Source organism: Perca fluviatilis, chromosome 4, assembly GCF_010015445.1.
Source record: "Perca fluviatilis chromosome 4, GENO_Pfluv_1.0, whole genome shotgun sequence".
Classification (NCBI taxonomy): Eukaryota; Metazoa; Chordata; class Actinopteri; order Perciformes; family Percidae; genus Perca; species Perca fluviatilis.
The window spans coordinates 38,864,327-38,889,834 of NC_053115.1; the positions used below are offsets into that span (position 1 = coordinate 38,864,327).

At 39.5% G+C, this 25,508-nt stretch overlaps 1 protein-coding gene across 1 annotated transcript in view; it reads left to right on the plus strand.

Annotated features, from left to right (window-relative positions):
* Nucleotides 1-22,102, plus strand: part of LOC120557663 — a 29,262-nt gene extending 7,160 nt beyond the window's left edge. The window contains exons 3-11 of the mRNA XM_039798209.1: nt 104-436; nt 1,974-2,249; nt 8,090-8,182; nt 8,707-9,018; nt 9,451-9,600; nt 9,930-10,256; nt 15,092-15,436; nt 19,675-20,019; nt 20,914-22,102. Coding sequence (XP_039654143.1) covers nt 104-436; nt 1,974-2,249; nt 8,090-8,182; nt 8,707-9,018; nt 9,451-9,600; nt 9,930-10,256; nt 15,092-15,436; nt 19,675-20,019; nt 20,914-21,002 — 2,270 coding nt within the window. The 3' untranslated portion in view covers nt 21,003-22,102. The remainder of the gene's footprint in view (nt 1-103; nt 437-1,973; nt 2,250-8,089; nt 8,183-8,706; nt 9,019-9,450; nt 9,601-9,929; nt 10,257-15,091; nt 15,437-19,674; nt 20,020-20,913) is intronic.
* The last annotated feature ends 3,406 nt before the right edge of the window (nt 22,103-25,508 follow it).

A 25,508-nucleotide genomic window follows, 5' to 3' on the forward strand; every position in this document is an offset into this window, starting at 1 on the left:
ACAAACTAAACTGCTGTATAAACTGTTTCTGCTTTAATAATTATTAATTGATAGCTCTGCATGTAAACATACTGATTAATACATGGTTTTTTTTATCTTGCAGAGCCAAAAGTCATCACAGTGAATGAAGGGAGTGATGTTACTTTACCCTGTTCTCTCAGCACCAAGGAGAACATTACTTCAAAACTGTTTGACTGGACGAAAGTTGCTCAGAAATATGATTGTCAGAAGGATTTGTTCTTTTATAATGGAGGCAGCAATAATAACAAAAACTGTTTTCCAGGTCGAGTCTCATATTTTCCAGATGAACTGAAACACGGCAACGCCTCCATAATCATCAGAAATACACAGGTGACTGACAGTGGAGTCTACACCTGTGATTTTCCAAATCTTCAGCCACCTCAAACATTCTATATTGAGCTTATTGTTGTCGTTGGTGAGTACTTTTGTTAATCAGTTAAAGATTTTATGTCTTTTTCTTAAATTCTAGCAGTCTATATACAATCTAATTTGTTTCAAGCACACTTCGACCTAACCCTAACCCTAAACCAGTCAGGTCTATGTAGGAATCAGTTTTAGTGTGATAATATCACGCAAGCACTCTAACATATGTTTTGATTTGCCTTTTTAGATGGTGTCTTAAAAGACACATCAGATGTGAAAGATGTCAAAATAATTTCTGGAACGTGTTGTTGCTGGTGAAAAAACACTGATGATATATATGTAAATTGAAGTGATATTGTCGATAAAGACCCGCTGATCGCTGTCCCATTCTCTGATACGCACTGCATTGTGGGATACCGGCTTTGAATGCGTCCAGCTTGGCTCATATCGTAGTCTACTGTTCTGTCTTATTTACTGTAATATTTCACCGGTAATAAGACCGTAATAATATTATTAAAATAAAGAAATGAACACCATGATAACATCTAAATAAATGTTGATAGATGTAGCATTATAGTTTAAAAAATATCAATAAACAACAAAGCAATCCAGCTTCCCTGGCCGAAATAGACCGATACACAGTACAGGCCAAAAGTTTGGACACACCTTCTCATTCAATGCGTTTCCTTTTTATTTTCATGACTATTTACATTGTTGATTCTCACTGAAGGCATCAAAACTATGAATGAACACATATGGAATTATGTACTTAACAAAAAAGTGTGAAATAACTGAAAACATGTCTTATATTTTAGATTCTTCAAAGTAGCCACCCTTTGCTTTTTTATTAATAAGGGAAAAAATTCCACTAATGAACCCTGACAAAGCACACCTGTGAAGGTAAAACCATTTCAGGTGACTACCTCATGAAGCTCATTGAGAGAACACCAAGGGTTTGCAGAGTTATCAAAAAAAGCAAAGGGTGGTTACTTTAAGAATCTAAAGTACAAGACATGTTTTCAGTTATTTCACACTTTTTTGTTAAGTACATAATTCCATATGTGTTCATTCATAGTTTTGATGTCTTCAGTGAGGATCTACAATGTAAATAGTCATGAAAATAAAGAAACATACTGAATGAGAAGGTGTGTCCAAACTTTTGGCCTGTACTGTATATAATAATATTAAAAAATACATATAAAACATGATAAGATCTGGTGAATACATGTTGATTAAAACAGTGGTTTATATGCCAACATCTCTTACGTCTGTGTAAATGTTTATGATTTAAAGGGTTTATTTTTAGTACAATTGTGCATTGGCCTCACTTTATTATAACAACTTTTTATATTGTTGTAGAATATAAAAAAACATTGCAGAACCAGAATCTGACTCATACTAGAAAAAGTTAAGTCTGCAACGCTGAAATGTGTAATCAAGGCTTAAATTGTGCTTTTCTGTTTCTCCCTGTGTTTTGCTCACACTGTTAAACACTTAAAAGTAGGGAAGGGATGAAAAACACATCCTAATATTACATTTGAATGCTGTGATTGTCTTATATAATCTGTTTATCTGTTTTATGTTCACAGGTGCCGCTTTAAAACCATTTGTTACAATACTTGATGCAACAGCATACTCTGCGCTGCTGCAGTGTGAAGTTCATGGCAATCCCAAACCTAAAGTAGAGCTGCGGAACAGGGCTGGAAACATCCTTCATGCTAAAGTAACACAAGACTCAGAAAGAGAAGGCAGCTTCTACATCACCCTCCAAACTAAAGTGACCAAGACCGGCACCTATCGCTGTGTAGCCACACAGGAGGAAATCAAACATCAGATTTATGCTGAGACCTCTGTGTATATCAGTGGTGAGTTTCTTCCTTGTGATATTTTAAGCGCCGACAGCGGCGAAGGCCCTATTAAAACTGAAGGAATTCTTATTATTATTTTCTGCAAATGAATTGGCTTTTTGAGGGGCTTAACATATTGAAAAACTCACCACATTTGGCGGTCGCATCAAGTCTGGTGAAAATGTACATATTTTAAGGGTTATTTTAAGGGTTAACGATGAAAAGTTATTAAAAGAAAAACTTTTCGTCAGACGGTGTGGGCGTGGCGTGGCGGCCATTTTGAGTGTTTTTGCGATGAACAAAGAAGTTGTTGTAACTTGAGTGTACGTTGTTGTATCTGCACAAAATTTCTCAGGATTGACAAGGGTCCAGGCCTGAGGACACCTACAGGCCAAAATTGACTTTTGGTCATAGTGCCCCCCGCTGGCAACAGGAAATGCGCATTATATGACAAACATCATCCTAATTTACATGAAACTTATAATGTGTGGTCAACATGTGATACTGAGTCGCCCCCTATATTTTAACCACGCCCACTTTCTCAGGCCATGCCCCATTTCATAACATTTGAACCGTTCAAGGTATACCCTTGTGTGAGGTATCATTGAACTCAGCAGAGACTTCCTTCTTCATTGGTGATGGTTTGGCCCTACCCTATCTTCAAGCCACTCCCCCTTTTTTAATGCTGACCCATCTAACCTCTTAAAAATCGACTGAAATTCCATGCTTTTTGGTCTAAACGTCATACCCAAATTAAAAGTGGTACAGCTCCCACATACTTTGACACAGAGTTACAGAGGCTAGAATGGAGGTTTTTATTTCCGTCCAAGTCATACATCTGTAAAATGATTAAACTAAAATACTGTAAACACATCTGGTAAGATACAGATATACCCAGGCCATAGCCACATGTCTCTGCTTACTATAGAAAGCAGAAGCAAAAAGACTCAAAAATTGATTTAATAAGAATTTTTTTCTACAGAAATGTCTGTCCGTTTTTCTTATTTCAATTTGAAAAGTGCAAAGAAAAAAGTCAATAAATAAATAATAAAACACTTCTCAAACACGCAAACACACCCACATCAATCACACACATACTAGAAATAACTATATACATAAATATATAGAAATAAGTCATAGGCTGAGATATTCTGATGATAGGCCAAGTTCTTGCTTTGACAGAGCTCCTGCCAACACAGGGTTAAAATGTCATGCCCATATTGCATATCAATCGAATTGTCTGCTCATTGGCTAAAAAGTTAGACGGGTCTTGTAGCATTTAAATCTAACTGGTCTGTGCAAATTTCGATCGTCTCCACGTGGTCCCTGACATGGTGTCATCGGCTTGTCCTCTTTCATTGGCCATATCAGAGGCAAACCTGAACGGATTGGCTCAAATGAGATGTATATCGAAAGCTTAGAAGCTAGGGAATACGATGACGCCCACTATGAGCATGTATCAAGCTGGGCAGAGAAGCGAGCAGCGATAACAAGTGCGGAAATGGAGTACTTTTCATGTTTTTCCGTTGTGATTCGGCCAGAAACTTCAACATTGTGAGGCGAAGAGATCTTTTTGGAATATAAAGCTTGGATATTACATTTCCTTGGACTCTTGGGGATTTATGAAAATCAAGTTTTGGTCAAAATACAACTTTGTTGCTGAGAGGACAACGAAAACAGGTATGCATGCACTCTCGCCACTTATCGCCATCTGCGTAGTTTACGGCTGAATTGTTTTATTTTCTGTTACTTTGTAACAGTTGTGTAACTGCTATATATCATCCTATGCTTTGTATGTGGGCTTAAATTAACGATCTGAAACGCAAGTATGAAACGCAAAACGCAAGTAGCTTTGTGGGCGGATCTCGAGCGCTGTTGCTATGATACCGGCGGGATAAATGACTCTTGCGCCCGACGCAAATCTAAAATGGGTTGGTCTGAAGTAGCTAGGTGTGGTTTGGGCGTAACATGCAATAAACCAATCAGAGCGTCATCTCACATTCCCTTTGATTGCTATTATGACGGCGGATTTGCCTGGCGCACGCCAGTGGAGCTGTCCGGGATGCGGCAAAGTAATAAATACCTGTCTTGACCGGGTGGCAATGTTGCCGCGGCCTCTCGGGCGCATCTCCTCAAGTCTGGAGAGGATAGCTGCAGCCATGGAGCGTGGGCCTCCAAATGTACCACCTGCTCCTGTTGTGCCCCTTCCTCTTCCCCCCACTCCATCTCCATCCACCCGCTCCATCAGGAGCACATTGCACATTACTCCCGGACCAGATCCCGCCGTAGTTCAACATCACGTCTCCTTAACTCCTCTAATATTTCCTCATTTATGTCATCAACACATCCATGATTCATGGAAATGTTGTGTAAAACACAACAAGCCACAAAGAATGCTGGGACTTTTTGAGGATTGTACTGTTAAGTGCCTCCTCACCTATCCAAACACCTGAAGCGCATTTTCAGTAATATTTTTCATTGTAATTATGTATGGTTTGCAAAAACGTGAACTGCTGCGTCCGTTTAGATGAGAGAAGTTTATGCGCATTGTGCACACGCTACATTATGGCCAAGCATGCGGCCCTAAAATAGCATCTGAATAATGGGCTACTGACTTTAGACCAGGTTTTTCCTGGTCAGTGGCGGAATTGTTTTCTGAAACTGCAAAATAGCACCAATAACGTTTGCACCGGAACACGCCTCCTCTTTTCGCTGAACCGCCCCCGGGAGCGCAAATACATTCCCTAATTTACCGACGTGCGTCTGTGGAGGGAAAAGTCTGCTGTGGCGTGGGTGCAAAATAGGAATGATACATGCGTCGGTGTACAAAGGTAATTGCGCTGGGTGCAAGATAGGGCCCAAAGCTTTCAATTGGTGTGACGCATGGCTGTTATTTTGAAGATTTAATGCTTTAAAGTTATAAAAACACTAATGAGTGGAAGTTTTATCGAGGTTACAGCGACGCCACAGTCACAAAGTATCCCGTTGACGGGACGGTGATCCTTGAGAGGCTAAGTTAGAGTCTTGTGTGAGGTATCATTGAACTCAGCAGATACTTCCTTTTTAATTGGTGATGGTTTGACCTGCCCCCTATGCTTTTGCCACGCCCCTTCACAGCTAATGAACCGTATAGAGTCTTGTGTGAGGTATCGTTGAATTCGGCGGGGAGTTCCCTTTTCATTGTTGACGATTTGCGGTGTCTGAGTGCGCCGCAAATGCACGGTCGCAAGGAGCAGCGTCCGCCAGTAACCCCGACGTGCGCAGAGGCGCGAGGGCCGGTCCATCGCTGCTCGCAGCTTTAATTAGGTCCCGAGCGCCGACAGCGGCGAAGGCCCTATTGAAACTGTAGGAATTATTAAGGCCCGAGCGCCGACAGCGGCGAAGGCCCTATTGAATCTGAAGGAATTATTTTCTTTTTTGAGGGGCTTAACATATTCAAAAACTCACAAAAATTGGCAGTTCCATCAAGTCTGGTGAAAATTTACGTATTTTAAGGGTTTCGAGAATAGGCGCACAAAAATGGCTCGCTAGCGCCTTCTCCAAAGTTTAAAAAATAGAGCCCTTGCAGTGCGTTTAACGTAGACTCACGAAACTTGGTACACATATGTAACATGTCAAGATGTACAAAAAACGTCATTGGAGCCATACCCTAAACCCAACAGGAAGTCCGTCATTGATTTCAAATTTCGGAATTAGTGCGATTTTTGTTATGGCTGTATATATGGCCCAACGCACAGAGACACCTCACAGGACACAGATAATAGTTCAAGTGTTTATTGGACGACGATATGCAGTGGAGATGAACAACCGAGGCTGTGTTAGTAGTTTGTGAACTGAAACCAGGCAGTGGCGGATCCGAAGAAGGTCCACAGGTGAAACCAGGCGAAGCAGGTGAATATGTCGGAGTTGGCGTGAGGCAGACAGGCAGGCAGACAGGCAGGCAGCACGGCGGAGCACGGCAGGTGGGGAGCAGGTACAGCAGGATCTGCACAGAGGAATAGAAGTTAGGCAAAACAGACGTAGAGTCAAGAGAGAGCTGCTAGCAGGGATACAGAGCCTAGTTACCACGTCGAGGTATGTAACGATCGGGCGTTGAGGAGGTTAACAGCCCGGGTTTAAATACTGCAGGAGTGAAATCAGTGAATGAGCCTCAGCTGTGGCCACGCCTCCTGACCCAGTTCCTCCTGACACGCCCCCTGCCACTTCAGGTAAAAACAGTACAGACAGACACAGAGAGGAAAAGGGAGACACAAACACACAGGAAGGGGGAACAAGGCAACCGACCCACAACAATTTTGGCCATTTCCACATGTCGTACTTTAACGAACTCCTCCTAGAGATTTCATCCGATCAACTTCAAACTCGGTCTGTGCCATCTTAAGATGTTAAAGATGAAATTTGTTAAAAGAAAAACTTTTCGTCATAGGGTGTGGCCGTGGCGGGGCAGCCATTTTGTGCGTTTCGCCGCCAAAACAGGAAGTGGGTGTAACTCGAGTGTATGTTGTCCAACGGGATCGAAACTTTTCAGGATTCATAAGAGTCCAACTCTGAGGACAAATGATGGCCGACATTTGCTTAACATAGCGCCCCCTAGTGGCAACAGGAAGTAGGCCTAAAAGTCAAGGTGCTATACTTTAACGAACTCCTACAAATATCATCCGATGGACTTCAAAATTGGTCTGTATCATCTCAACACCTTAAAGATGAAAAGTTATTAAAAGAAAAACTTTTCGTCAGACAATGTGGGCGTGGCATGGTGGCCATTTTTAGTGTTTAGCAATGAACAAAGAAGTTGTTGTAACTTGAGTGTACGTTGTCGTATCTGCCCAAAATTGAATAGCTAATGAACCGTATAGAGTCTTGTGTGAGGTATCATTGAACTCGGCGGGGAGATCCCTTTTCATTGTTGACAATTTGCGGTGTCTGAGTGCCGCGCAAATGCACGGTTGCAAGGAGCGACGTCCGCCGGTAACCCCGACGTGCGCAGAGGTGCGAGGGCCCGTCCATCGCTGCTCGCAGCTTTAATTAAGCTTTGCATTTTAAATTTGACATTTGACATGGTCACTTTACAATTTCAAATTATAATTTTACATTTCATTTTTGCTTTTTGCTTTTTCAGTTTCCTTTTTCTTTTTAAATTGAATTATGGCATAATTATTCCTTCTCTTTTAATTTTCTCTTTGGAGAAAGCGTGCTCTGGTTTTATGGTAAACCAATCAGAATCGCCATGGGCGGTGTTAAAATCTGCACAGAGCCGCTGCAAAATATCATAGTCATGCGAGAAAATAACTTTTGGATTGGACAGATACTCTAGCTAGCTGTCTCAATTTACCATGCACAGATCTGAGGAGCAGTCAAGAAAAGTCCTCATAAATCCACCAAATTTAAAATTTCAACACAAAGAAAGCAGAAGGAAACGGAAAATACATGCATCCGGCAGAATTTCCTGCAGCACCGGAGCGATCCAGGAAGTGGAATGCGAAGGATATAGAAAATAGAAAAATAGTAATAAAAAATAATAGAAAGCTGAGTAGTTTCAAACCTACCTTGCATTTGTGGCCTCCAGCCCCCCTCAGGCTTGGACTCGTAATAATAACTATACTTTAGCTGAGACTAAAACCAGAACCAACCTCTCAGCTGTGTAGCCTGGCAGGGCTACACAGCTGTCCAGAAGATCAGAGCTAACATCTCTGTTCCTGGTGACATTCATCCTACGGCTGTTTATATCTGCAAATATGTTTAGATTTTAGTTTCAGGAAAATGCACACCTGCAGTTGTTCTCTTTGTGTAGACTGTGATATTATATGATATGCAGTTACATTCTGAGTGTTACATTAACTTTATGTCTTCTATTTTAGGGTTCAGTGGATGGATTGCTGCTGCAGTTATTGGTGTTCTTTTTCTTGTTGCTGGTGTTATTCTAGCTGTGCTTTTATACAGGCGTAAAAAAGGTAATTGTAAAAAATGTATTGTATAAACATATTCATGATGAGCAGGCAACACAACAAATTATTTAGATCCTCATCATTTTATCATCATCATCGTCATATTTAGTCTTTGCAGTTGTTTTATCTTCTGTCATGTCAGGATAATATTTTATCCATAATTAATTATTCTTTAAAGGTATAGTGGAGGATTTTCTTTTTCCGGGTGGATCATCAAGACTATTGGTCCTCCTAGTTGTCAATCATTCTGGTGATATAGGTTTACGTAAGGCCGTCGTATGTGCACATCCCTAGCTTTCAGGTGTATATGTGTGGTGAGCTTAGCTACGGTTTCAGCCATTCATTGAAGCATTGAAGCTTTTGGGAGAATATTTCACACACTGGCGTGCGCTAAAAGCACAGGTTGGGCTTCCCACTGATGCCTGCTTAATAATAATAATTCTGCTTACAATTTTGTTTCTGCCTTAATAATTACTAAGTGATGACTCAGCATGTAAACATATTGATTAATACATGTTTTTATCTCCCAGAGCCAAAACTCATCACAGTGGAAGAAGGCAGTGATGTTATTTTACCCTGTTCCGTCTGGCCCGAGAAGAACCTTCGGTCAACAAAGTTTGTCTGGAAGAAAACTGATGATAATGTGTTCCTGTATGATAATGGCGAGCATCCAGGTCAGAGTGAGCAGTTCAAAGGTCGAGTCTCACATTTTCCAGATGAACTGGAACAAGGCAACGCCTCCATAATCATCAGCAATACAACGAGGGCTGACAGTGGAGAATACAGATGTATTATTCCACTAATTCATAAACAACAAAAATTCCAAATTAATGTTGTTGTTGGTGAGTACTTTGATGAACCAGTTAAATATGCCCTCTCATTTAAGGACTGGAGCCTGGTCTCCACCTTGTTATCTAGCTGCTGCATCTGAACAAACATGATGAAAACTTTGAACTCATCGATGGTGTCAGTTTCACATTTCTTAATGAAATATCAGCAGTCTGTAGTAGATTAAATCTGAGTGTGCACATTGCCTGATGTTACTGAGAGATGCATCTGCATTTAGTTTTTTAAAGAAAGCAACCAAAAAGTTAACTTTACTTTTATTTTTTATGTTTGTTTAAACTAGTTTTAGAGCCGTGTGAAGCCGAGAGTTAAAAGATGGGACTGCTTAAATTCATATGACAGGATTTAATTATATTCTTAAAATTATTGAATATATTTACTGAAGGGTATATACAAAAATGTATCATTACATGTGTTTTATCTTTCAGGGACAGAAGTCATCAAAGTGGAAGAAGGCAGTGATGTTACTTTACCCTGTTCCCTCTGGCCCAAGGAGGACATTCGGTTAACACAGTTTAACTGGAAGAAAATGCCTCAGAATGATGAAAGTCAGATGGAGGTGTTCCTGTATGATAAAGGTGATCTTTACAGTGACGAGCGTCCAGGTCAGAGTGAGAAGTTCAAAGGTCGAGTCTCACATTTTCCAGATGAACTGAAACAAGGCAATGCCTCCATAACCATCAGAAATATGACGAGGGCTGACAGTGGAGACTACAGATGTAGTTTTCCATTAATTCAGAAACATAAAAAATTCCACATTAAGCTTATTGTTGGTGAGAACTTTCATTAAATAGTTAAAGATGTCCTCTTATTTAACAACTTAAATATGTTAATTACTAATTAATTAATAATTACTGATTACTCTGCATGTAAACATATTGATTAATACATGTTTTTTATCTTCCAGAGCCAAAACTCATCACAGTGGAAGAAGGCAGTGATGTTACTTTACCCTGTTCTCTCTGGCCCAAGGAGGACATTCGGTCAACACGGTTTGTCTGGCGTAAAAATTATGATGGTCAGATGGTGTTCCTGTATGATAAAGATGATCTTTACAGTGACGAGCGTCCAAGTTGCAAGTTCCAAGGTCGAGTCTCACATTTTCCAGATAAACTGGAACAAGGCAACGCCTCCATAATCATCAGAAATACGACGAGGGCTGACAGTGGAGACTACAGATGTAGTTTTCCAAAAATTCGGAAACCTAAAAAATTCCACATTAAGCTTATTGTTGGTGAGTACCTTGAATAAATACTTAAAGATGTCCTCTGATTTAAGGACTGGAGCCTGGTCTCCACCTTGTTATCTAGCTGCTGCATCTGAACAAACATGATGGAAACTTTAAACTCATCGATGGTGTCAGTTTCAAATTTTTTAATGAAATATCAGCAGTCTGTAGTAGACTAAATCTGAGTGTGCACACTGCCTGATGTTACTGAGAGATGCATCTGCATTTTGGTTTTGTGATGTAATGTGCCATTGAGCATTGAGTACCCGTTCGACTAGTTGGTGCTGTGCCGCCACTGTTACTGTGATTATCTCTATGTTCTAAGTTGAACAAGTACGTTAGTAGCTCCTACTGTCAAGACGTGTCTGTGTTGTCTATAATAATGAGGTTATCTGTGAACCCACGACACAACATTATTGGGGATGAGGTTCACTTTAGATTACCTGTCCTTCGGACAAGTACATTTACATTTCACTTGTCCATGAACAAAAGTCACTTGTCCGGGTAAAGATTTATCATTTTATAAATTTTTTTGTGTTTTGCTAATGCAGAATTTGAACAAACCGTTGAAAGCATCCAAACTCTATCAACATTTATAAAATTCAGTTTAAACAGTAGAAAAAAACGTGTCCCAAGAATAGATTTCCCCTTCAACAAGAAAAAAGGATCTCCAGACTCATAATACAAAGTTATACTTTGCACGCTAGTGTGCAGAAGTTGATATATTGAGATTCTAAGTGAATATTTTAAAGTTTCTCATTACTTTCAGATTCCTAGTCAATATTCTATGTTACTATGTCAATATATTGAGATATGTTGAGATATTGAGTCTATATATTGAGATTGTAAGTCAATATTTTAAATGTTCTCATTGCTTTGAGATTCTTAGTCAATATTCTGAGTTACTAAGTCAATATATTGAGATACTGAACCAGTATGTTGAGTTACTAAGTCAATATATTACGATACTAAGCCAATATATTGAGATTAAGTCAATATTTTATAGTTTCTCATTACTTTGATATTCTTTGTTTATATTCTAAGATACTGAATCAATATATTGAGATACTAATTCAATATTTTGACCAGAGGTAGTGGTGACTTGAACTTATACTATATCTAAAATAATTTTGTAGACATAACGTGTTTTTTTCTTTCTACAATTTCACTTTCTACCCGGCAGAAAGTTACCAAGGGATCCTTTAAAATGTGTAGCTACTTTACAGTTGATTATTACCTGGTATTAATCCTGCAAGTCGCAGAGCTGAGGTTTTACAATAACGAGACAAACGAGAAGTGGAGTAGCTAGTAACGTTACGAGGCAGAGAGCCAGCTGTCAAGAGTCAAATTAACTTCATGCTTCATCCGCACAAACAACACAGTCTCACTCCCTACTCGTCAAATGTATGACGCATGGTCAAGAACCCTGGCGTCAAGTTTCAACGAAATAGGGGTACCCTTAAAGTCATTTTTCGACGAGGGGGTCCGTCAGATAGACATTCATGTTATTCCCTCACCGTCGGATATCGACGAAAAGAAAAAAACACGCTCCCCGGCCCTTAACTCGAAATCTGGGACAGTTATTATTGGTATTTTTAGCCCAATAACCGCTGTTTTAATCAACATTATTCACAAGATATTATAATGGTTTATATGTATTTCTTTTAATGTTATTATTTCGGTCTATTTCGGCCAGGGAAGCTGGGTTGCTTTTTTGTTGATTTATATTTTTTAAACTATAACGCCAAATCTATCAACATTTATTTAGATGTTATCGTGGTATTCATTTCTTTACTTTAATAATATTATTTTCGGTCTTATTACCGGTGAAATATTACAGTATATGCTGTAATACAGAAGATTACGATATGATCCGAGCTGGACGCATTCAAAGCCGATAGGCCTATCCCCCAATGCAATGCGGCCATTCATTTCAAAGAATCGGGCAGCGATCAGCTGGTCTTTAACGCCAGGATCGCTTCAATATACATACATACAGTCAGTGGTTGTGTCACCAGCAACAACACGTTGCTCAGTTTTGTTCCAGTAAGTTATGAACCATAATAACGTTTAAACGAATCCGCGGAAAAGTCCGGAAGTGACGTAGTACGTCCCGCTCAGCGGATACGAAGATACAAATATATAATATTCGTAATATTGATGTTTTTTTTTATAGAAGATCAGGCGGAGCTCGGTGCAGAGAAAAGAAAAAAAAAAAAAAAAAAAAAAAAAAAAAGCGCGAGGGAAGAGTGCGCTCATAAAAGTTAAAACTTTTAGAGGCCGACAACGCCGTAAACATTCCCTGATGGGTATATTTATATAGATTTGAATGGGAGGGAATTATCGGCTATTTCTCTGCTTCTTGAGCCAATGCGCACAGCGGTTTGAATGATGTTTTTTATATTTTTTATTTGCTCTCACGATCGCTTCACTGGCTGGATTGCACCTGAAATAATAAGCTAATCACGGCAGTTTATGGAAAGGACAAGTGTAATTATGGTCAGATCTTGGTCCTGACTGATGGGGAAGTGATAATAGGCTCGTTCAAGATGAGCCAGATCTGCGCAGAATCGATCACCGGCGATCGCCGCCCGTTGCATGCCGGTTAGATTTGTGTCCGACTTGATCCCGACTTGCTCTGACGTCATGCACACGTGGGCAACGATAATCTCACGAGACCAAGGCGGCCGCAGTTCTGAGACGCAGTAGCGCAGTTGCTTTTCACCAACTGCAAGAGCCAGGCGGACGCAGGTGGACCCAGTGCATGCTGGGAAACGCAGGCCTCTCAGCTGATCGAACAGCTGATTGGTTCAGAATCAACTCAACATGATGACGTTTTATATAAACTTTTTATTGATTTTCAATCGGAGGGATTTTAACTGTGATTTGTCTGATTTAAAAGCTTATTCTGTACAGAACACATGTTGTGTGGCTGATAGTTGTGTTTAAAAGTCAGAGAGACTAAATCTGTTCAGATTACGGATCATCTACAGTCTGTTGTTTATTAAAATCAGCAACAGATCACATGTAGAGCATTTTGACAGCTACTCTGTCATAATAAAAACAACTGGAGACTGTGTAGGAGCTGATATAGGGGTCTGATAACATTTTATTAAATCGGAATCGGACCACCGTGTTTCTGTCACTTCCTGTTCAGCCTGAAGGCTGCTGGAGTCAGCTGGAAAACTGTCCGACTTGAGAGCGGACTTTTGTCACCGCCCCCGCTGCTGCCGCCTGCTCTCGTCTACTTTACAGGCGAGGCGCACTTCATCTTGAACGAGCCTATTGATAAGCGTTGATTTACGCATCAGCGTCGCCTATTTTTTGTTGCCAGCTGACGAGACTGCACAACTACGTTTGATTGGTGAAACAGTCGCGTACGTGGTAGAGCCTTTGGCGGAAGTCTCTCTCTCTCTCTCTCTCTCTTTCAAAATAAAACATTAAAATGAGGCGAACACGGGGGGAAACAATGACGCGTAGAATACCAAAGAGGTAAAAAGACAGTAACAAGCTCATTGTAGCCTAATGTAGCGGAGTAAGAGTACAGTTTCTTCTTCACAAATCTACTCAAGTAAAAGTAAAAAGTATAGTGATTTAAAACTACTCCTAGAAGTATCATTTTTTCAAAAACTTACTCAAGTAAATGTAACGGAGTAAATGTAACTCGTTACTACCCACCTCTGGTGTAACGTTGCCGGGGATTGTGGGTTAAAATATGTATTTGTTTCAATTCTGCAATTCTAGACGAAATGAGTGGCACATAACGTGAAGTAACATGGCATTTTGTTTTGTTTGAGTTTTAACTTGTCCAGTGGGGCAAGTAAATTTCTCTTCCACTTGTCCTACAAAAAATCCACTTGTCCCGGACAAGCGGACAAGCCTTAATGTCGAGCCCTGTAATGGAAAGAAAAGGCTGGGCACGGATACATCGGGCATATCTCTGCTTTCGACGAATCAGTGGAGCAGTGGGCAATTTATGTGGAAAGGTTTGAATATTTTGTAACAGCAAATGAGTTTGAGGGAGACAAAAAGTCAGCCATTCTTCTCAGTGTAATGGGTGCTGCTACCTATGGACTATTGCATAGCCTCGAGTGTTTTGCAGTTGCATTTTTCTCCGAAAACGAGAGACTTTGCTTCCATAAACGAAATTAACAAGAGGGAGAATCAGTGAAGCAATACATTGCAGTAATTAAAAAGTTAGCAGAACACTGCGACTTTGGCACGCATTTGTAGGATGCACTGAGAGACCGGCTCGTATGTGGACTCAACATGGAGGCGAAACAGAAAAGATTGCTAACCGAGCCTGCAGTCACTTTTCAAAAGGCTGGCTGTAGCGAAGTAGCAGCAATGGAGACGGTAGCAAAAGAAATGCAACAGCTAAGTAATGCATTAAAAGTAAATGCACTTTCACTGACTAGTCAGCAACATTACAAGTGTGTGTGCTGTGGAAAACCGAATCATTAAGAGGCCGAATGCTATTAAAAGGAACAAACATGCCACAAACTGTGAAGAAAGGCCACATATCAAGAGTGTGCTGAAACAAAAGCATGTAAATAACGAAAAGACATGTGGTTACATAATATAACATAATATGCTGTATGTAATGAAGGGTATGTAAATGATATAATGCAGTACAAGCTTAAACATAGTTCAAAAAGGTTGGTTATGTTTAAAAAAAATATGCAGATATAATTATGTAGGGAAAAGTAGACTACAAACTAAACTGCTTGTTAAACTGCCTTTGTGGAATAATTCTGATACAATTTTTGTCTGCCTTAATACTTACTAATTGATGACTCTGTATGTAAACATATTCATTAATACATGTTTTTATCTTCCAGGGCCAAAAGTCATCAAAGTGGAAGAAGGCGGTGATGTTATTTTACCCTGTTCCCTCTGGCCCAAGAAGGATCTTCGGTCAACACAGTTTATCTGGAAGAAAGTTTCCGAGAAAACTGATGATGGTCAGAAGGTGTTCCTGTATGATAAAGGTGATCTTTACAGTGACGAGCATCCAGGTCAGAGTGAGCAGTTCAAAGGTCGAGTCTCACTTTTTCCAGATAAACTGAAACAAGGCAACGCCTCCATAATCATCAGAAATGCAATGAGGGCTGACAGTGGAGACTACAGATGTTATTTTCCATCAATTCAAAGACCTCAAATGTTCTACATTAAGCTTGATGTTGGTGAGTATTTTGATTAAACAGTTAAGCGTAACTCTCGCCAAAATGCAACCTAGGGTCTTTTTGCGAATGTACTTGAATCAAACTTTCGTTTTAACCCTTAGATGCATAAGTGGGGTCAAAAATGACCCCAGCGGTTGTTTTTTTGCAATATCTTTGTAATTTTAAATTTTTATCATTTAATCTTCCATGTATTCCTCAAATAGGTTGTCTTTAACATGAGGCCATTTGGATTTGTATCTAACTGTTATATTTTTTAAGTAATTGCATGTTTTGTATCAGTACCACACTTTTCCATACGTGGGGTCAAAAATGACCCCAAGCATTTTCTATGGAATTTCAAAGGTTAACCCTAGGAGACTTTGATTTTTATCAACTGTGACTGTCAGGTATACATTTACTGTTGATCCACACATCTAATGGCAGCAGTCTCACCACCCTGAAGGTTATTTTTACTAAATGTTAACATTATTTTTAATACTCTCTACCAATTACTGATCTGATCACTGCTACTTACAGTGCATTAGTGTATTCTTATTTGAAACAGTGCTTACCAAAATCCCTTCATGTTTACTTTACTTTACCTTAATTCCCTTACCATGAGTTAAGTTACACAAATACTTTGAAGTTTAAGTTGGAAGTATTGTTAAGTAGTAAGTAGTTTTTTCAAGAGGCAGTGATGTGGTTAGTTATTATAATTGGTAACCACCAACATGTCAGAAAGGTCTGTTGTGACTTGGACATTTCCAGTTGAAAATTAATTTCAGCATTTCAACATTGTGTCAGTCAATTACAATGTGTCACGATGACATTCAGCCTTGATGAAACTAAATATTGGCTTGTTTACATTTCCTGTCAGTAGCTGGGATGCAACCATAAACTGTAAATATTATGGCTGCAACTTATGGTTATTTTAATCAATTAAATGTTTAGTCTATGGAATGTAACAAAAGTTACAAGCTATAAAGACAAGCAAATTTTGCAAGATTTCATGCGCTCTCATCAGAGCTAATATGATTTAAAAATGATTTATTATTTTTAGTAGTGGCTCTAAACCTGCTAGCATTTACAAAATTTCTCAGTAGTTCGTGAAATGGTCACATTATTTAATCTATAGATTCATGTACAAGGACACGTTTTTCTAATTTTTTTGTGTTGGTGAGGATGATTTTTAAACTAATGAATTTCAATGGGAAGCATATTTCGTGATAACAGCACAATTACAGCAGCGAGTAGTATTAAATGCCGAAAATCCAAGTAAGGAGGTTGGTTGGGGTGGTGGATGGGTCGAACAACACAGGACTTTCACCCCAGAGACCGGGGTTCACATCCCGGCATAAACCCCAACCGTCCCATTGTTGTGGCGCGTCGGCATCCCAGAGACCGGGGATTGCGTCCCGGCGCGTGGCGTGTCCTTTCACCGTGGTTCTTTTCCTAAACCCAACCGTCCCGTTGTGGCGCATCAGCGTCCTGTTGTTGTGGGGCATTGGCGTGGTGTGTCTTTTCCCCGTGCTTCCTTTCCAAAACCCAGTTATATGCTGACCACACGAATGAATGACATCCTCAGCAACGAGATAATCGTGTCCGTGTACACAAATCAATAGATTAAAAATAAAGTGACCATTTCACGAACTGCTGTGAGACAGTGCCGCCCTTAGACATGCACGCTATGTGAATATACTCTTGAGCACAATCATTAGGTGTGTGTGTGTCTGTCTGTTTGTCTGTTTGTCTGTGTGTGTGTGTGTGTGTGTGTGTGTGTGTGTGTGTGTGTGTGTATGATATTGTATTGTTAAGTAGTAAGTAGTTCTTTGACTTAAGATAGTAATGTATTAAGTTTACTGCATAAAACGCATTCATTCTAATTGGGGTCATTTTTGACCCCACTAATGGAAGAGTGTAGGTATTGGTAGGTCATGCATCTAAGGGTTAAAGCATAATTAGGATGGAAGCGCCACTTTTAAGATTGACCGTATTTTTATTTTCAGTCAAATGGCCTTTTGAATTGGAAGTGCTAGGATCACATCAAAATCACTTTTTTTAAAACACAGACGGCTCGACACAACATGAAACTTTGCTTGAAGTATCACCAGGGACTCTACACATGAACTCGAGCATTGAGGACGTTGTTTGTCTACGCAGAAAGGTTTTGAACAACTCACTTTAGCTGTTGGTTTTTACGCTCTCCGCCATCTCGGCTTTTTAGTAAACTCTGTGTACACAAACAATGTTGTCAATGCTTTAATTCGTGTGTAGAGCCACTGGTGATACTTCAAGCAAAGTTTCATGTTCTGTCGAGCCTTCTTAGTGTTTTAAAAATAGGGATTTTGATGTGATCATAGTAGTGCCGTTAGCACTCCCATTCAAAAGGCCATTTGACCAAAAACGAAAACACGGTAAATCTTAAAAGTGGCGTTTCCATCCTAAGAGACTGTTTGTTTTTTATTTAAGGGACTTTTAAGGGACTAAGAGTTTTGGGGTCTTTGGTCAAAAAAGACTTGACCCTGCCTTCGCCAATAATACATTTTTCTATGACCCTCCAAAATGATTGGGAAACAAGGCATGACCCTCCCCAGCAATTAATTGATGAATTCTGTTATGGTTTGCACTTGGTAAAGATGAACAGATAGCCATTGTTTTTTTATAACCATGACATACATGACTATCCTCTCCCCTTCTTATCTTACACATCACACTCCACTGTTATGGTGGCCATTTCAGTAGATTTACTCACTAACATTGCAGCCCAGTCTCATAGCAGTTTGTGAAATGGTGACGTTATTTAATCTATTGATTTGTGTACAGGGACACATTTCTCTGGTTTTTATCGTGTTGGTGAGCACAAATTTTAAACTAATGTATTTGAATGGGAGGCATATTACGTGATAACAGCACGATTATGGTAGCGAGTAGTATTGAAAAGCCGAAAATCTGCGTAAGGAGGTTGGTTGGGGTGGTGGATGGGTCAAACAACACAGGACTTTCACCCCGGAGATCGGGGATCGCTCCCTGCGTGTGGTAGTTCCTTTCAACATTCTTGTTCTCCTAACCACAACCTTTCCCTGTCTTTCTTTTCCTAACCACAACCGTCCTGTTGTTGTCACCGTTGTTGTCACCGGCGTGCAGTGTTTAATATCCCCCGTTGTTGCGTCCCCTAGAGACCGCGGATCGTGTCCCGGCGGTCGTTGTTGTCACCATATACCGCGTATGGCGTCCCTGTTTTTGCATCCCCTAGAGCATGCCAGTGTCATGGCAGTTGTTGCCGGCATTTAATTTCCCCGTTGTTGTGTCCCCCAGAAACCGCGGATCATGGTGTCACCATCTCCCCCAGACCAGGCTGCAGCCCAGTCGCATGGCGCATGGTGACCACCACGAAATCAAGTAGAAAATTGTTTCCCTATACACGAATCAATAGATCAAAATAAGGTGACCATTTCACGAACTGATGTGAGACCGGGTTGAACATTGTTGTGGAAACACAATAAGTATGGAAACTAAATGCACACTTCCTGCATTACTGCATTACTTCAAATAGTAAGTTACTCCTCTAGTAAACTAGTATTCACATGAAATGAAACAATAAAACATTGAGACCATTCAACAAAGCACACTTGGTAATAACATATTCAACACATGAACTGTTTTAGAACTAAACAGTACGGCAATCATGCTAATAAATACAATTATTTTTTTTAGCAGATGTCTTAGTTACAGCACGATGGAATTAGCAAAGCAGTTTTGTGTTTACATGTGCGACGGGGATTTGTTCAGTTTGGGAAATCGTCTCTACAAAGCTAAACAGCTCAAATTGTCTGGCTGACTAAACGGGAAGGGACCCATCTGCTGGTGATGGGGCTGTACTGAGAGAGCTACATGGAGCTACATGGAAAAATATGCACCAAACAAGCAACTTTGAAATTTTGCTGTTTTCATGAATACAAAAGTTGGGTGACCCTCCCCCTAGACTAGAAAAGTTGGAGGACCCTCCCCTTAATAAAGAACAAAAAGACATGACCCTCCCCTTTATTTTCCTCCGATGGTCCATATGCTTCACATAAATACACATTCACAAAAAGACACTAGGTTGCATTTTGGCGAGAGTTACGCTTTAAAGATGTCCTCTCAAACCAAACAACAAACTAAACTGCTTGTAAAAAGTGCCTTTGTGGAATAATTCTGCGTAGAATGTTTTTTCTGACTTAATAATTACTAACTGATTCATACATGTGTTTGTCTTCCAGAGCCAACAGTCATCACAGCGGAAGAAGGCAGTGATGTTACTTTACCCTGTTCCCTCTGGCCCAAGGAGGACATTCAGTTAACACGGTTTATCTGGAAGAAAGTTTCCCAGAAAACCGATGATGTTCAGAATGTGTTCCTGTATGATAAAGGTGATCTTTACAGTGACGAGCGTCCAGATCAAAGTGAGCAGTTCAAAGGTCGAGTCTCACATTTTCCAGATGAACTGAAACAAGGCAACGCCTCCATAATCATCAGAAATACGACGAGGGCTGACAGTGGAGACTACATCTGTATTGTTCCATCAATTCAGAAACCTAAAACAATCCACATTAAGCTTGTTGTTGGTGAGTACTTTGATGAACCAGTTAAAGATGTCCTCTCATTTAAGGACTGGAGCCTGGTCTCCACCTTGTTATCTAGCTGCTGCATCTGAACAAACATGATGAAAACTTTGAACTCATCGATGGCGTCAGTTTCACATTTCTTAATGAAATATCAGCAGTCTGTAGTAGATTAAATCTGAGTGTGCACACTGCCTGATGTTGCTGAGAGATGCATCTGCATTTAGTTACTGTTTTCAAAACTTTACTTTTATGCATTGTTTAATAAGTGGCTGTGGCTCAGTGGTAGAGCGGTCTCCTGCAAATCGGAGGGTTGGTAGTTCGATCCCTGGTCCTGCAGTTTCCCCAGATGTTGTGCCATCGGAGTGTAAAATGTGTGTGAATGTTTATTTGATGAGCAGGGGTGTACAGGCCTTGTACAGACGCCTCAGCCACTATTTGTTTGAATGGTGAATAGTTCCTGTACTATGTAAAAGCGCTTTAAGTAGTCCGTTTCAACTCTGGCCTCTAGTTTTACAGCCATATGTGTGAAGCCGAGAGTGAAAAGATGGGACTGCTTAAATTCATATGACAGGATGTTATAATGTACTCAAGATCATTTTATTCTATTCTTAAAATGATTGAATAGATTTGATGTAGGACTCTATTCTAACCACACAGCAACACACAAAAAGCAGTAGGCGTCTCTAAGTGCACCTGCTATTCTGGTTCATGTTTGTGCATTAACATGAACTTTATTTCCAAACAAAAAATAATGCATTTTGGGGCAGATCTGTGTAGATCAGACACCAAAAATAAATGATGTATTAGTGGTAAAACTGTGATTGTGCAGCCTGAATATGAACAAGAGAGTTTAATTTAATGTCTTTAATATTTTTGTTTTTTTTTTTCCTGCAGCTTCAACTCCAGAGTCAGATGAACATCATCCATTAATGAATGGAATGGATGGAATCGAACTTCATTCATTAATGATAGAAAGGCTTTGATAATGTCTGTGTTGCTGGAAACATTTCTTTAGTTTTCAGTTATTTTATGCTTGTGTTATATCACAATTAATAGGCTCATTGATTTTGTCGTGCAGTTCTAGTTGATTGTGTAACTGTTTGTAAGACTTGTACAGTATTCCTGTTCCAGAGGTGTGTAGAGCAGAGAGGACCAGGTCAACATGATGATGCTCTTATAAGTCTTGTATTTTTATATTCAGACCAAATTACAAAGTTAACTGTGATGATGTGGAGTGTGAAATATTGTGCAAATAAATGTCATTTTATTTATTTTTTAAATATATTTTACCATTTTATATTGTATTTTGTTACATGTCTTTGCTCTTCAGACAACCATTGGTTGCTTCTGTATTTAAAAGAATGGTTAAAGGGCAACTCTTATATAGCATTTTCAGGTTCATACTTGTATTTTGCGTTTGTACTTGTATCACTATATGAAGCTTGAGCTACTGCAACGGAGTATATAGCAGGACTTTGATTATTTAAATCACCAACAGAGGCTTCTAAACCAAATGTTACACAACCGGTTGGAAATCTGAACCTTTTAGCTCACAGGGATTTTGTTTAAAGTATGTTTCTCATTATTTGATGTTTTGGCCACGTTTAACATGAAAATCCTACATTATAACATCATATATGTGACAAAAAACATGAAAATGAATAATATGTCCTTTTTTAAGGCTTATATGTGGTATTGATCTTCTTATCTAACTCAGTGAGAAAGTGAATAAAGTGCCCTGGGGGGTCACCGGGTAGAGCCGGTACTTTAGGCCGAGTCATCACCACGGTGACTTTGGTTTGGTCCGTCACAGGGCCCTTTGCTGCATGTCATACCCTCTCTCTCCTCTGTATCTTTTAAAACGAGAAATGCCCAAAAATGTATCCTAAAAAAAACCCAAAATGATTAACTGTAATGTATTTTTACTTTTATATGACAAGACAAAGTCTGTACCGTACATCTTACTGTGTTCTTGCACTTGTTTGTTGTTAAGCGATAATATAGTGCCTGTATGTAATTTCAATTTAAATGTATTCAAACTTTACTATTGAAAATCTTGAATTAAAAGTCAATATTGATATTATTCTTTGCAGCGTGACAGTTTTTTTCAGCTGAAACTTGCGTAAAAGGAATAAAAGTGATTTGACTTTCTTGGGTCAGTTTCTAAGACAGCAGTCCCGACCTGAAACATCTCGACACCACTCTACTGCTCTATATTTATTCCTCCAGGTTTTGGAGAACGTGTGTGTGTGTGTTTGCAACATACTGGACATGCAGATAAACAGTGGAGAGTGAGTGGGTTGTGTTGGATAAAGAGTTTAAAAAGTCTAAAGCCCAGTCCAAAGTCCAAAACCTGGATGAATATAGAGCAATGACCAAAGTTGATTTCAAATTGTATCTACTGTACTTTATTTTTAGTGACTTAGTATTAAAAAGATGTAAACAGTGCAGAGTGGTTAATATGTTGCAGTGAGATGAGCTTTTATTTTGTAGGAGACCCTCTGGACACCCCCTAAGGACCCTTTGCAGTCCCTGGACCCCAGTTTGAGAACTTCAGCTTCAAGCTGCTGCAGACGCTGGTTGTTGTCTATCAGGGGTTAGTTGTTAGAAGTTAAAGATTTCAATTAAAAGATGGTTTTCCTCTTTAGCTGACCTCTGATCAATGCATGTTTTGTTGTTTACAGTTTTTGAATTTTATTCCCATTGCAAAAGTAGTAGGCCTTAATTGTTTATGACATTTAAAATATGTGTAATTGGAATGATGTCATGACCCTGGGGCGAAGGTTATTTTGGGACACCGGTGATTTGCGTTTCCCTCTCTCTCTCTCTCTCTCTCTCTCTCTCTCTCTCTCTCTCTCTCTCTCTCTCTCTCTCTCTTTCTACTACCGGTCTGCAGTATCAGGTAGGGCATCGGGGTGTACATGCTGAAGGCCAAACATTTTGCCTCGCGGTAGGTGCTGTGTTCATAAGATCTACAGTAACGTGAGAGTGTGTAGGAAAAGTTGCTCAACTAGGAAGTGCATTTGTTTCCATAGAGCCCAGAATACTGCAGGGACGGGAGAAAGGTTGCTGTAAAACAACTCCAGTCAGCTGTTTAGATGAGTTCAAACTTGGAGTGGAGATGATGATTGTAAGTCATGAACCGTGAAATGTATCAAATATAGTAGAATATCTGACATGTTGAGTGTATTGTCTTTGTTTTTCCTTCTTTAGTATCGGTCATCACGACATTAGAACATGCTGCTGGTCTGAATGAAACCTAAATGACTTAAAGGTAGCCTACGGCGTACTGTCTGACCATTTGATGTTGGGTCCTAAAATATGATGGAAAGTGGACTTATATGTTGATTTGTTTTTATAGGACTGAGTAACAGGCATTTCTTTGTAAAACTAGTTTTCTTTCTTAGTTGAGTTCTTTTGTCTTTTACTTTTTAAATATTATTAACAGGTATAGGATATCACTGACGGGCGCTGTGACATTCAGGACTTGCAGACCCGTAGCCAGCCTTGTGGAAGGACTTCTTTTTTTCAAAAAGTGGACTTTTTTGCAGTTTTCTTCCTCGTTTTGTATTTAATTATGAGGTTCAAATACTTCATTTTGGTGACTTTTTATGCACTTATTTGTGTTGGATTAGCTTGTCTGCTGATATCTTAACTAACACACTTTTTGCTGATATTTATGTCATCACGTACACCACCTTTTTTAGTCCAAACGCACGCTCTCACTCACACATGCACGCCTCAAACATTTTGTTGTAAGTGCATAAAGTTAGCTGCTTAGATTGTTGATACATTAAATTGAGAGGGATTTGAATTATCGGTTATTTTAAAAGACACTTGTTCATTACAACAACACAAAACTAGCCTAGTTTAAAGAAACAAAACAGACTTAAACTATGGACCTTTGGCAGTAAGGGGGAGGGGGGCTTTTGAACCACCCAAACCCCCCCTGTCTACGGGCCTGACTTGGTTATAGGCTCAGATCTAGCTTTAGAGACCCCTTATTGCCTGCTAGAGTGGATTGAGGTGTTAATTCTTCTATTATTCCCTGCATGAACAGTGAACAGTTAATGTGTGGGTTTTAAAGTGTGCAGTGGCATTTTCTTCTTTTGGAGCATTGCTCTTTTGTTGTGTGTTTTGGGTCCTAAAGCATATTAATTGCCTTTAAAGGATTACTGTGCATTCTTGGTATTAATATCAAGTGATTGTGTCAGTGCCCAGCTTACTGCACTCCTTCCCTAAAGTCTCTACCGTGTATCTCAACGCTGGCGCTGGCGGCCTTTTCCTTTTTATCTCATGCAGATTTTGTGAACAAACTAAATTTATATTATTTTATATTATTTATATATTGTAATTGGCCTCTAGTTGTTCTGGACACTTGCCTGTTTCCATCACTACATATGTAATATACAGTAGAGTTCAGGTCATTGGTCATGTTGGAGAATGTGCTTTGCTGTGTGTTCTGCTCTCACGCTCCACTAGTCTGTCCTGCTTTTGGATTTGAATTATGAGTTGGTTTCTTTAAGTGGAGTTAGTTCAACGGAGCAGGATGATGTGGAGCAACAGTTTGTTTCTGACCACAGATGTAGACTGTATTTTCGTTACAGGAAAGTGAATTTCAGCACAAGGTCAGTTTTTTTTGATAATCCAGCTTTGTATATGGTTACATTATTTACCTCTCTTTTTATCATATCCTTTAAATAAACCATGTTTCACTCTACGAGCCCACTCTCTTTGGATAGCTTTGCATGTGGAAGTTGGACATGGTGGTCTACCTGAGTCAGAACCCTTTACATCCTGCAATCACTTCAATTCAACTGTATTTCAGACACACAGGTCCATTTCAGTATTAAATATGTAAAAAAAAAAAAAATCCTATATTTTATTTTGAAGTTGAACACATACAGATATCTGTTCCAATTTTTCCAAAAATAAGAAGTGTAACTTACGTTGTGTCACTTTATGTTGGGTCAGTTAAAGCCATTATACATTTTGTTTTAATCAGTTAAGCAACTCCAATGTGTACATAAAATCCCTCAACACAGCATGAAAGGTGGGAACATTACTAGTCAAACATAAGACTTGCTCTTGTCCATCTTGGCAGTTTAAGAAAGATTGTGAATGCATCATTAAATGTCTGCAAGAAGAATATGGCTTATGGAAGGTTCCATAAACTGCTACTACAACAAAGTTGGGTTACACTTTACTTTAAGTTTTCTACATAAGAGTGACATGACACTGTCATGAACGTGTTATAAAACATTATAAACAAGTCATAAACGTTTATGACATAACGCTTTTTTAGTATGTGTCATTCAGTTTTGTCATGACAAGTTATGGTTATGGTAATGGTTATGGTTAGGGTTAGGGTTAGGGTTAGGGTTCATGTGTCATGACTTTGTCATGACACTGTCATGTGAGTGTCATGTATTCATGACAGTGTCATGTTAGCCTAGAAATCTAGACTCCCCCTAGTGGCAGCAAATTTA